This window comes from Microchirus variegatus (assembly GCF_963457635.1).
Source record: "Microchirus variegatus genome assembly, chromosome: 1".
Lineage (NCBI taxonomy): Eukaryota > Metazoa > Chordata > Actinopteri > Pleuronectiformes > Soleidae > Microchirus > Microchirus variegatus.
Genome location: NC_139802.1, coordinates 8,428,315 through 8,441,215, shown reverse-complemented (window position 1 = coordinate 8,441,215; position 12,901 = coordinate 8,428,315). Strand labels below are relative to the sequence as shown.

Genomic DNA, 12,901 nt, shown 5'->3' with positions numbered 1-12,901 from the left:
TTTTGTTCAAAAGCTTGTGGAAACATCCAGCGTTTGTACTCTCCGACCCACCTATGGCACGACACAATGCATGTTTCCATAATGTCAAAAACCTGGATGATTATCTGATAAACATGCAGCCAAAATATCAGCAGTATCAGTTGTGTGAAGCGTCTCTGCTGTGCTTAAAGCTCCAGTGTGTCATTTCTGCCCACCCAATGAGGAATGCACGGGATGATTTTTTTTCCTGATAGATTCTCAGAGGTTAAGATCAAAATCTCAAAAAACAAGAAAAAAACAAACGACTGTAAGTAAACCCATATGGCATGAGCTTCTGCAGAGACGCTGCTGTGAGGAAGACATCGCCGTCTTCCAGCTGCAGCTCTGTCTGTCTGCACAAGCCAGGATTATGAGTGTTAGGAGGACATTTTCCATGTGTGCTTCTTTCTGTTTTCAGCCAAGGAGGCGAGCAGTGACGTCAGAGCTGTCCTTTGAGGGCTGTAGTGCCCCTGAGCAAGGTAACCTGGACCCCGTTGCTACTGCACCTGGTTTGTGTGTGCTCACTCACTGGTGTGTAAAAAGCATGGGTTAAATGCAGAGGTCACTAATTGGTGTGTGCGCAAATAAAACTAATCCTAATTCAAAGCTGTCCAGTCAGTTGGCATAGTTTCTCTCTTTGTGGTCCTTTAGTTTTTCTTTCCTCTGCTACCGGACGACGGGCGAGGAGCTCTGATTTCTGGGAATGAAACCAGAGCTCGCTGCTAAATAGGGGTTTCCTTCTCGCTTCTGGTACATGCTCCAGAAAGGGGAAGCAGTCGCTTAATTCCACTCTTTTAATATGTGCTGTCCACACACCGGGGCGAAAATTACAGAGCATATTAGTTTTTATAAGCTTGCCTAGGTTGACTCAGCACGATCTGCACATTGTCAGCAGCTGTCAGGCTGTGCGTTCATCCCTGTAGTACAGTTAATAATATTTGGCCAAAGAAGAATAATACAAGGATTAGTATCCCAAGCGAGCCATTCATCGACTAACACCAAAGGCGGAAATTGAAGCCAAGTGGTGGTGGTTTATTTTTCTTTTTCTTTAAGTATTTGACAAGGTAATTTGCAACAACAGGACCCTATAATGTCTTAGTTGGGTGTGGGCCCCGGGTTGCATAACATGACTTAAGCTCCAGTTTGAGACTGTGACCAAGTTAGGAAGTTCCAGACATATGGTGGAAAGAGAGGGTATTTTATTACCAGGGCCATACATTCCTCTCCTCGACTCTTCTTTTCTACGAGGTTATTTCTTCTGTGAGCAGAAGAAATCGCACGTTAAGACACCCATGTGCTCGACAGTGAAGAATAACATGTGCACACAACTCTGTGCGCCTTGAAATTGATTTATTAGGAAACTACTTTTTCATCACACCCTCTTAAGGAATTTCTCATCTTGCCTTCTTGTGTAGGTTTCGAGTAAATCTGTGCTTTTCAAACTCACCGTCGCTGTTAAATGAGACTTTTTTCCACTTCATTTCATGTCATTCATATTCTGCACAGCTCCAGCGTGAGCCTTTTCACCGGCGTTCTTCCCAGACATCCATAGGGTAACATAAGTCAAGCCTTACGTAACACGGTCTGACACTATATCTGACCGTTGAGCCTCAGAGAACTTGAACTATGCAAGGGCCTCTCTTATCAAAAGATATTGCCTGGGACTTGGTAAAATTATAAACCTGCTGGGAAAAAAAAAGAGAAGAGAGACAAGTAGTCATCATAAAACCTGTAAAGACAACAAAACAACACATTCTGTAACAGAACATATGCACACAGTTGCCATTTTCAGTGCATGTGTGGACAAGGTGGAGAGCAAATGATTGAAACAGTTTGAATGTAGTGCGTTGTTTTCCTGAAGCACACTGCTCGCCTCTGCCGAGCACCACTACAGCAATCAATCAAGCAGGCGGTGGAGGCGCTCTGACGTCAACAGCGCAGCTGCTTGCGTAACCGCTGCGCCATAGATTTGTCATCTGGAGCAAAGTAAACCTCTCTTATCACACGCACCCTCTATCGCAGGTAAAGCTCCACAGCGTCCACGCTGACGAGTCACCCTAACCTGCTTGTGCAGTCAGGTTATCTGCCGTCATGGAAAGTGTGGTCAGAACCGAGAAACTGGTTTGATTCGTCAAAGTAGCAGTGGACTTAAAAAAAAGCAATGTCATGACATGACATGAAATATAATAGCAGCAGCTGCATCACTATTTTAGCTATGGCAACACTTTCAAAAGTTACACATGATGCGCCTTCTAATAATAGCAAACACTGTGGTCTTCTGGTGTTACATGCCTGAATGTGCACAGTGTTTAATCAAGGAAGTCCTTTTCAGGGACACAATTCACTGTGACTGGAGGATCTATAAATGAAAAGAGCTTCACAACTCATCCAGTGTGACGGACGCGCTGTTATCTGCCACGGGCACAATTGATCATGGTGACATTTCACGCTTTGCTGTTTTGTAACATCGATTTTTTTCCAGCCACGCGTTTACGACGCACTGCCGTGTCCCAACCATTTGTCTCTGCACTTGAAAGAAGCCCCATTCACAGTTGTTGTTCCTCTTCTTTTTTTTTTTTCTTTTACTGCCCACAGAGCAAACACTGACAGAGAGGATACATACAATACAATAAAAAAATAAGCACAGACATTTACAGTAAGAGGAAAATCTTTTCTCAAGGCTCTCCACAGTGTGTACCGAAGACTCTAAGATTATTATTATTCTGTTTGGCTGTGGTCAGAGCTGGAAACTACACCTATATCATGTTGCATGATTTGTTAAAGGTGTGTTTAAGCATCCGTCTCTTCACGCCTACAAGACTCACAGCACCAATTGATTTTAGCAGGATGTCAGGGATAAACAAAGGTTGTAACTAGGAATTATATACTAAGCAGTGCACACATCTTTGGCTGATTTTTATTGTGTCATACTAATTGTGTTGGCGCCTTCACATTCGACTGACACAGGGCGTTGAGGGAACCTGAGAATGTCAAGAGGCCTGACATTTATCTGTCGTCATTGTTCTCTTCTCCCCGAGTGTTTCACATGCAGGTAAACGCTGGCTCAGGCCCCCAGGATGCACAGCTGCCACACGGTTGGTTATTTATAGTCTGGGTGACGCAGATCTCTCGCATCAGCGTCTGTCGGACCCTCAGCGTGGAGACACCTCTGTCCGGCTGACCGACAACCGGTGATACCGTTGCCCCCGGAAACAGGATTATGTTGACATCACAAGGATTTGAAGTGATCGTGTGTTGAGACGAGATCCGCAGTGTGCCCACGACCTGACCTCTCTGAAGCCCGAGAGGAAGTGTAGACCTACACACACACACACGCACAGAGGTATTCTTTTTTAGGACACTGCATTGACTTTAATTCATTTGGACAACCAAAACAAAGCGTTATTCCTAACCATAACCATAACCATACTTACCACAGTTGAAATCTAAACTAAACCAGTTCTTCAGAAAATAGAAAGTGTGCCTCATTGAGAACAGGTTTTGGTCTCCATGAGGACAACTGGTCTTGGCAAAATCAGTGTTTATGCCAGAAGAGCTTCCAAAGACACACAAACACACACACACACACACACACACACACACACACACACACACACACACACACACACACACACACACACACACACACACACACACACACACTGTGATCATGTGTTTTATTGCTGCGCCACTAAAAGCTGCGCATCAAGCCAATCATAAAATGAACTTTACTCTCTTGTAAACTTTTTACAGGTACACTCACATGCCGTGTGGACGGGTAGTTGATGATTTATATATGTCACACACACATATATATGTGACAAATTTGGGTCAATTTGAAAGAGGAAATGAATAAAACTTTGACCTGCTCGTGTCTGTACACGGGAGAAGAGGATGTCGTCGTATCATCACCGACATAAACATCTGTCTTCCACAGTGTGAGGCCTTTTCATTTCTGGATATTTAGTGCATTTAATCACATTATCAGCTACACACAGGGTAGAATAAGATCAATAATATATCAAATCAATAAGAAAAAGATGGAAACATCAATTTATATGTTTCTTCTCTCTTGTTCTTTTTTAATGTCTTACTTAAAATGAATGATTATATAACAATGCTTTAGTTTATTTTCATGACATAGATTCATTCTGTTCACAGCATATGTCAGATCCTCACAGTAGAGCAGGATGGAGCACACCACAGCGATCCACCGTGACGGCAGGAAAAGCTCAAATGAACGGTGCCAGTGCCATTTTTCGAGCCGTCACAGTTCACTGTGCACTTTAAATCCACACAGAGATCTAGATCTGACTCTCATATTGCCCTCACATTGTTCTTTGTGAGTACGGAAACAGCCAGAGTGGACACTATCTGACAGAGACCTGGAGCTTTCTGAGGAACTTTTCCTACACAATAAAATAATGTAGAAAAAAAAAAAAAAAGACGATATATAGAAGTTAGTTAGTTAGCACTGGATTCTGTATCTGATATGATGAAGTGATCGCTATAGAAGCAGAATCCGTGTTCTGTCGGTTCCCAATCGTTTGATCTTCTATGCTTATTTTGTGCACATTTTAGGATTTTTATGTTTTTAGAGATGTGGTAAAATGCCCTTCCTTTACTTGTTCTTCTGTTTTTGCATCAACAGGGCACAGCAGTAATGACTACAAGAGTGACTACAGTGAAGAGATGAGCTGCCTGGCATGTTGCCTGTTCTATATGTTGTTTGGTGTCTACGTGTACAGATTTGAACTATGTGGGTTCCTGCTAAAATGGCGTTATTTTGGTTCTGGAGTGTTGCGTGATAGGATTATATGACTCTATGAAGCCTAAAAAGTTAAAAAATATTATTTTCAGTATAGAGGACTATATCTCAATTTGCATCAAAAGAAATAATAATAATAAAAAACCATTGCAGATTAGGAGGCTGGGTAGAAATATGCCAAGGACATTACAGGTTATCTTTCATTAATCACTTAATAAATCATTGACAAGTTCAATGACTTGTAGACTTCAATTTTCCATCGGCTGAATCAATAAACATCATCACCAAGTTACAGCTTCCCTCTCTACATGGCCGTCTACTAAAAAAAAAAAAAAATCCCTACGACAATGTGTGAAGCAATATTTTACAGTTTTAATAACCGGCTATCATAGTTTAAATTACTCTGAGAAGCAGCTTCTGGATTTCATTGAAGCAGATGATGGATTTCCATGGAGTCAGTTTTATGTGACATACTCTGACAAAGAAGAGCTACATTGATGTGTAAACTGAAATGTGTTACCATGTAAATGTAATGGTCCCAATAGAGATGTATACAGTCTATCGCAGTAGTTTCCACCTGGGACCAGGACAGAGCTTTTCTTTATTATTTGTCTTTTTCTTAAGACTTATTTGTTCATAATACCTGCCCAGGATCACAAAACCAGTTTTATTTTCTTGGTTTAGCCAAGAAGATATTAAGCTTGTCAGAGGTTAAGTTGGGTTGGGTTTTTTTTTTTTTTTTTGGGGATAATCTTCCTCTTAAAGTGATCAGGGCGTCGCTGCAAAAACATCCGGCATGCTCTGCAAACATTCCCCGCATGGGCAAATAAAGCAGTAGTAACCTGGCATCGCCAGACCAGTTCACGCTTGGCGTTGAGTGAAGGAACATGTGCTCAGTGTATACCGTCTGCTGTCCATGCACGTGAATGACAGTCACTTCTCTGTTGTCTTCTTTCACCCCCCACAGAATATATAATTTAAAGACTTCCACGTGACATACGTAAATATTGGCTCCTAATCGTGCTTTGGCTGAAGAGGGCAGTTCATCAGATTTTCTTCTTCTTCTTCTTCTTCTTCTTTGATGATTACTGCCTTCTTCTGGTTTTAATCGTCCGTCTGTATCCAGAGTCTTCTCTCATCTTAAAAATAAACCCCTCCACATCTGATCACAGTCAGCAACACCTGAACTTGTGGCGGCCTTGTCTTGTGTTGACGTGTTCCCCTCGTATAGGTGAGATCAGAAATCAGTGACTGTTGTCCGGTTAAGAGAAACCAGATGATGAGCAAATCCAAAGTGAAGTTGAACCGTATGTGAATTCACTGGTAAATAGAGGTGTAATGTTTTATGGATAATATAAACTGTGGGGACTGAATCAAATAGTGTATGTTTATGAGTAAACTGTTGTTTATTTCACAACAATGAGTGTTAGGGCTACACAATGTAGCTTCAGATTATTCATGTGCATTATACACATACGTGTTACATGTGTGTGGAAACACAGCAGCACCAGATGTCAGCCTCTGAAAGGCCTAAAGTACATATAAAAAGCACGTTATTAGAGAAGTATGATATTGTTTTTTTTTGCCGAAATCTGTTGGATGTGGATATATATTGGGAGCGCGATAACCGATATTGATATTTTACGTCCTTTTGCAAACAATTTACATCATTCAAAATCCTCCTAATACGTCACAGAGACTCAGGAATAATGTTCATATGACAAACTGAACTCACCTACAACAACAGTACAGCCAAAATATTTGCATTAAAAAAAAATAAAAATCTTTTGCAGACTGCAAATCATGTTTATGTTTTGAAATCATGTTTCGGCATGTGGCGCCACCTACCGCCGTCTACCAATCGTTGCGGTCAGTAGAGTCTCAGCTGCCGAGCAACCACGGGTTGCCACTTACGTCAGAAAACGAAACCTAAAAGACCTCGGCTGAATTGAATGTGGTAACCGTTTTTTGGCCATATTCTTACATATGGCACCTTTAACTTGAGTATATTTTTTAGACCAGTTACTTATTTGTACTTATGTAAAATAGTGGTACTTATACTTACTAGAATATTTCAGATAAAAGCAAACGGGAAACCAGTGAACACGAGGGAACAGAGTGTAGTGTGAGGGAAGACCAGGCGCACAGCATGATGATGATGATGATGATGCTCACAGCAGAGGGAGGAGTGCTGTCAGTGTGCGTCATATGGAGGCTGTTCCCTGCGAACGTCCGCAGTCAATGACCAAACTCAGCAGCCAATCACAGGCCACATGCTAATGAGGCGGTTTTAAAGCCTGCGGACCTTCCTTATGAATGTGCTCTCTGCACACTGACCGGAATTTAGAGTCGCACACACCGAGCAGGGAGGAAGCAGCCGATAACACTGTCACTCCAACCTCAACTTCTCCCCTAACTCTGTGCTCTTCTTCAGTGCAAAACAGCGGAAAAACGGGAATATAAAATCCATCCATCCATCCATCCGGCTTTTCTGTGCTCCCGCAGGACAGAAGAAGACTGAGTCGAGAGGAAGCGCTGGTTCGTCACTCTACTTTATTCCCCCTTTTTCCTCTGAAAGTTAACATCGTCATGTCTTGCGGTGATGCGTCGGATCGTAGTCGGAGGTTCTGCGTGTTGTCTTGGGATCAGGTGCGGCGCTTGGACTCGATCCTCGGGGAGGCTGTGCCCATCCACGGCCGAGGGAACTTCCCCACTCTGTCCGTGCAGCCACGCCAGATTGTCCAGGTATAAAACTATATGTGTTAAAAAAGTTACCTAATGATTACATCTTATTCTTTATTAAGTGTGTATGAGTAAATATTAGAGCTGGTATTGAATCTTGTGCAACATGTGGATCACATGTTCTGTCTTCTGAGAAATAAATATTGAAGTTAAACTGTAAACCTTTGTCAAATTTCCCCTCAAGCATCTATTATTATAATCTAATTTATTATTCCTACTGATACAGATTGTGTGGATTCACTTTTAAAAAGCAGCTTTTATACATGCAGGCTTTTAGTTCGACAAGGGTTTTTATGGCTTTGAATCTGTGTGTTTTTGTGTCCCATTTATTCTATTGTACAGCACTTTGTGATTTTAAATCTGTGAAAGGTTTTAGGCTACTTACATACTTACTGTGATTGATCTGCAAAGAATATCAAATCAGTGTCCATTATCTTCATCATCCCCTCCACATTTCCACGTCTGGATCACGTTACCCTTCCACAGGTGGGGGTTTCTGTGTAGCTGCCTGTGCATTTCAGTGGTAATGAGCTCCGGTAGAATTTCACGTTGAACGTGGAGTCGATCCCCCTGACAAACATCATGTCATCGACTGAATTCTGTCTTTCATTTACACGTTGAATGCCTGAAGCCCACAGCTTCATGCTTGTGGTTGTGGAAACACTGAATGCTCCATTGAACGTGCAGTTGACTTTAAATACAGGTTTTGAGCCCCAGATGTGGGGATTGTGATGTTTCCCCCTGGATTTGTGGAAACCCCGTGTTATTTAATTCTGCTGGAATCCGCCGTCTGCTCCAGATATTCATTTAGTGGTTGGTTGAACGCTGATGAGGAGTGAAGCTCCTGTCATGATGGAACTAGAAATGAGACTATAGACCTGTTGCTGTAATGCATGTTTATCTTTTTTGTTTAATGATGCAGCCGTGCTTCCTCCATGCTTATGTATCAAAGGATGTGTGGTGAGTGAGAGGGTGGACCTTTTGTCTTCCTGCAGGTTTGCCACGAAACATCTACTGTAGCATCATGAAGTGTGAGAGTCCAGAGAGGGAGAGAGAGAGAGCTGTGGGTCAAAGTTAATAACGGCCTCTGTTCTCCACCACTAAACATCTCAGCGCTGTGACTCACAGCTTCTGCGCAACCAGATACAACCATGTACATTTTTTTTTTTTTACCCTTTTGTTAGTTTTGCTTTTCATACAAAGTGAGACAGACCTGGTTAAACCGGAGTCAGGTTTCACTTCTGGGATCTTATGTAAGACCAATATAGGGACACGAAGGGGGAAGTTCAACCTGTTGTCTGGGAACAGAGAAAGGATGCTGAGGTTAAACCTGAGGCAGAATTTCACTGTGAATTACACCAATGTTGATATGTGGGTATATGTCCACAGAAGCATAAAGGAAAACAACTTTAAAACCACTTATGGCCATTTATGACATTATGAGACTTGTCATAATATAGAGGGAGAGTCAGGTTTTTTGCAGGGCAACGGTGGTTGTAATTTATTCAGTAGAAACGAGTAGTGTAACTTAACACTTGCAGGCAGTCAGGCATTTATTTGTTGTTTTACAGCCTGGAGAATGCAGTAGGGCGTGATTTTTTAATAATAATAAGTAGATCATTCCGTCATCCCCAGGTAACTGAATCAGTCCCAGTATGGGAAATGAATCCTACTGTTCACTTGATTTATAACGTTCCCTGGGGAGTTCATGGTCTCGGTCACTAGTCTCAGATGTTCATCAGTAGAACATGATGTCAATTTCACAAATGATGTTCCCATTTTAGAGGGGAAAATGGAGGGTAAAGCACAGCACATCTGATTTCACAGACACGGTTTCCCCCGGTTCTTGCTGGTGGTGATGTCGGCATATGGTGTCCATCTTCTCCCAAATGTGGCTTCACTGAGGTGGAACGCCCTCGTTTGAAGCTTCTGACAGTTTTACTGGGACAGAGGGAGGGAAATGCTGATCCTTAATGACCTGAGGTTATGGCATTTGACCTGAAGCATGTTTTTATTCCGCTGGTCTCTATCCACTAGTGCTCAAGCACTCTTGGTTACAGCTGGAGATTATAAACCCTCATTTCCGTTTTCTGAAAAAAAGGACCTGAAACACAGTGTGTCTTTGTTTAAGTTTCATTCAGTTTGAGGCTGCTGGTGATTAAATTGACTTCACTTTCACAAACTATTGATTTGATGCCGTGTGGAGTTATTTGAACATTTTTTAGTGTGTACTGAAAAAAACAATTTCATGCATAACACCGTGCTGCATTTTTTTTTTTTGTCTCATTCCTGTTTAGGTTGTGCGGGCAAGGCTGGAGGAGAGAGGTGTGTGTGTCAAAGACGTGAGACTGAACGGATCTGCTGCCAGCCACGTGCTCCACCAGGACACTGGACTGGGCTACAAAGACCTCGACCTGATTTTTGGCGTGTCGCTGAAAGACGACCAGGCTTTCCGTCTGGTGAAGGACGTCGTGCTGGACTGTCTGTTGGACTTCTTGCCAGCCGGGGTCTCCAAGGAGCGCATCACAGCACTGACCCTCAAAGAGGCCTATGTACAGAAACTGGTGAAAGTCTGTAATGACACGGACCGCTGGAGCCTCATCTCGCTGTCCAACAACACGGGCAAGAATGTGGAGCTTAAATTTGTGGACTCTTTGCGGCGACAGTTTGAATTTAGCGTGGACTCCTTCCAGATTTGCCTCGATTCGCTGCTTTTGTTCGACCGCTGCTCGGAGACGCCCATGTCTGAGAGCTTTCACCCCACCGTGATCGGTGAGAGCGTGTACGGGAATTTCGCGGAGGCCATGGATCACCTGTGCCGCAGGACCATAGCTACGCGCAGCCCTGAGGAAATCAGAGGGGGCGGTTTGCTGAAATATTGCCACCTACTGGTGAGAGGGTTCACGGCCTCTTCAGAGGCGGACATGAAGCAGATGCAGCGCTACATGTGCTCGCGCTTCTTCATCGACTTCCCCGACATATGCGAGCAGCAGAGGAAGCTGGAGGCCTACCTGCAGAACCACTTTGCCGGGATGGAGCACAAGCGGTACGAGTGTCTGATGACGCTGCACCAGGTCGTGAACGAGAGCACGGTGTGTCTGATGGGCCACGAGCGGCGCCAGACGCTCAGCCTCATATCCATGCTGGCGCTGAGGGTGCTGGCCGAGCAGAACGCCATCCCCACTGTGACGAATGTCACGTGTTACTACCAGCCGGCTCCGTACGTGCAGGACATCAACTTCAGTAATTACTATATTGCACATGTTCAGCCACCGCAGGTCTCACCGTGCAGTAATTCGTACCGGACGTGGCTGCCGTGTAGCTGAACTGACCACGACAGGAGGGCCAGCGGTGGATACTTCGCCATCGCCCATCGTCTTTGCGGAGAAAGTGGACTGGAAATACACTAAATTGAAACCCACGTTTTGCCAAATGTGACTTAACTACAACAATCTTGTACTGCTGTACATCTGATTGAGCCGACACATGAACTTTTCTCACGTTGCTCTTGCAAAACATCTGTAAGATTGCTGGTCATTTCTGAGATGTAGTGACAATATCTTATTTAAGTATTATATATATACATATATATATATGTATGTGTATATATATAAAGACTTTATGAAACTTTATAAAGTGGATGTCAGAAATACATTTTGAGGAAACATCAAAGCTGGTATTATTTTCATACTCTGGCTTTATTTTTATTTCTTTTTTAATTACATACTGGACCAAAGATGCATTTGTTGTTCAGAGAGGGAATGTTGTTATGATTCCAAGTGCCTAAAAATGAACCATGAAATGTTCTTAAAAAAAAAAAAAAAAAAACATCTGTCAAGTCAGAACTGTGCATTCAGTGTTTTCTAGATTTCTCTGTTTCTCTTTTCAGGAACAGACGCATTCATTTTCGTGAGATTAAAAAAAAATCCATAAAACTCCATTTTTTTTTGTATTGTGGTTATTTTTTTGTTACCATGCATCTAACACATTGGTTATTTTGTATTGTTTACATTAGATTTCCCAATCTAAGCTGCTTCACTATTCACTCACAAACAAGATGTTTTTATTTCACAGAATGACCCTTACCCTCGGATGGACGGACGGACGGACAGACGGATGAATGGGGGCTTGTTTGTTCCATACTCGATAAGCTGATGACAACAAGGTAGCTCATTTCACGTTACCAGGCCCATTGAAATGTATACATTGTCGACTGGAGTGAGCTGCACTTGTTAAAGTGGGCCTAGAGATCAATTACAATCTGAGGACATTGAACCATAAGGAGGCTTTTCTAAAGCACAATGGCCTCTCTCTCTCTCCTCTGTGATACTAAAGCTTTTAAACAAAGACTGGCCTGTTCTTCCACCCATGTTACTCGTGGAAACCCAGCCCTGTTTGCTTGACTGATACCATATCCGTGTCATTTCGCCTGAGTCATAATCAAAAATCTTTACAGGCATTGGGAGAACGGTCTTGTTAAAAGGCAGAGATGAAGGAAATGATGCACAGACTGGCTCTTCAGGTCACATTTGGTCTAATATTTACATCCAAAAATAGAAATAGTTTAATATGCCACATTTTTAAACCACATCCCTCCATTTCTTAGTTTTAAAAAGGCCAGCTGTTGAAATACTGGAATTAGAATTATGGTTTTGCACATATACACAGACTTATCTTTGCAGAAATCTGCTGAATGTGTTTTTAGCGGTGGTCACAGAGGTGGTTTACTGGAAACACTCGGTGCCAGTAAGTAATTTAGACCTTTTTATAATGTTTATAATGGGAAATTCATTTACTTTTTTGTTACATACTCTTAACACCTTGGTTCTCAAACTGTGGTATGTGTACCACTAGCAGTACACAAGCTGTTCTACTGCATATAGTGTAGAGTGAATATAGAGTGCATAGAAAATTGAATAAATAACAAAAAAATAGAAATAAATTAAATGTAATTTCACTATATACCAGTGTGTGTGAAGTATATGTGAGGAAGAGGAGGATGAGGGTTTGGGCTTTTAATAGTCATACATCCATAAACGCATTATTTCCTTAAAGTGCTGACGGTGATTTTTTAAAAAGTCTGTTTATTTTCTTCTTCATAAATCATTTAGGAAACATTCTAATTGTCTGTTTGTTTATTCGAAATAATGTTGTCAGCAATCTTAATTATGCATCCTATCTTTTAACCCTTAGAACACAGGTTACTTTATTAAAACATATGTACGCAGGCTATAAAAATGTGCAATATAGTGTCTTGTATCCTTTTCCCCCCAGCACTACCTATAGGCAATCTGATGATATTTTTCCCCCCATTTTCACAAACTTTATAAACAAACCTGAGCAAAAAGTACAACATTTTTGGAAACTGAATTT

At 42.2% G+C, this 12,901-nt stretch overlaps 1 protein-coding gene across 1 annotated transcript; it reads left to right on the top strand.

The window, feature by feature from the left end:
- The first annotated feature begins 7,129 nt into the window (after positions 1-7,129).
- tent5ba (terminal nucleotidyltransferase 5ba) lies at positions 7,130-11,461 on the top strand. The gene is made up of 2 exons (XM_083900984.1): positions 7,130-7,531; positions 9,826-11,461. The coding sequence occupies exons 1-2, from the start codon at positions 7,376-7,378 to the stop codon at positions 10,852-10,854; spliced, it is 1,185 nt and encodes a 394-aa protein (XP_083757110.1). The 5' UTR covers positions 7,130-7,375; the 3' UTR covers positions 10,855-11,461.
- Positions 11,462-12,901: the final 1,440 nt, after the last annotated feature.

What these genes read in the sequence shown, in the direction of transcription:
- tent5ba (XM_083900984.1), top strand. Translation starts at nt 7,376, where the DNA reads ATGTCTTGCGGTGATGCGTCGGATCGTAGTCGGAGGTTCTGCGTGTTG. An exon ending in AGCCACGCCAGATTGTCCAG is followed by an intron (nt 7,532 to 9,825) that starts GTATAAAACTAT and finishes ATTCCTGTTTAG; the next exon opens with GTTGTGCGGGCAAGGCTGGA.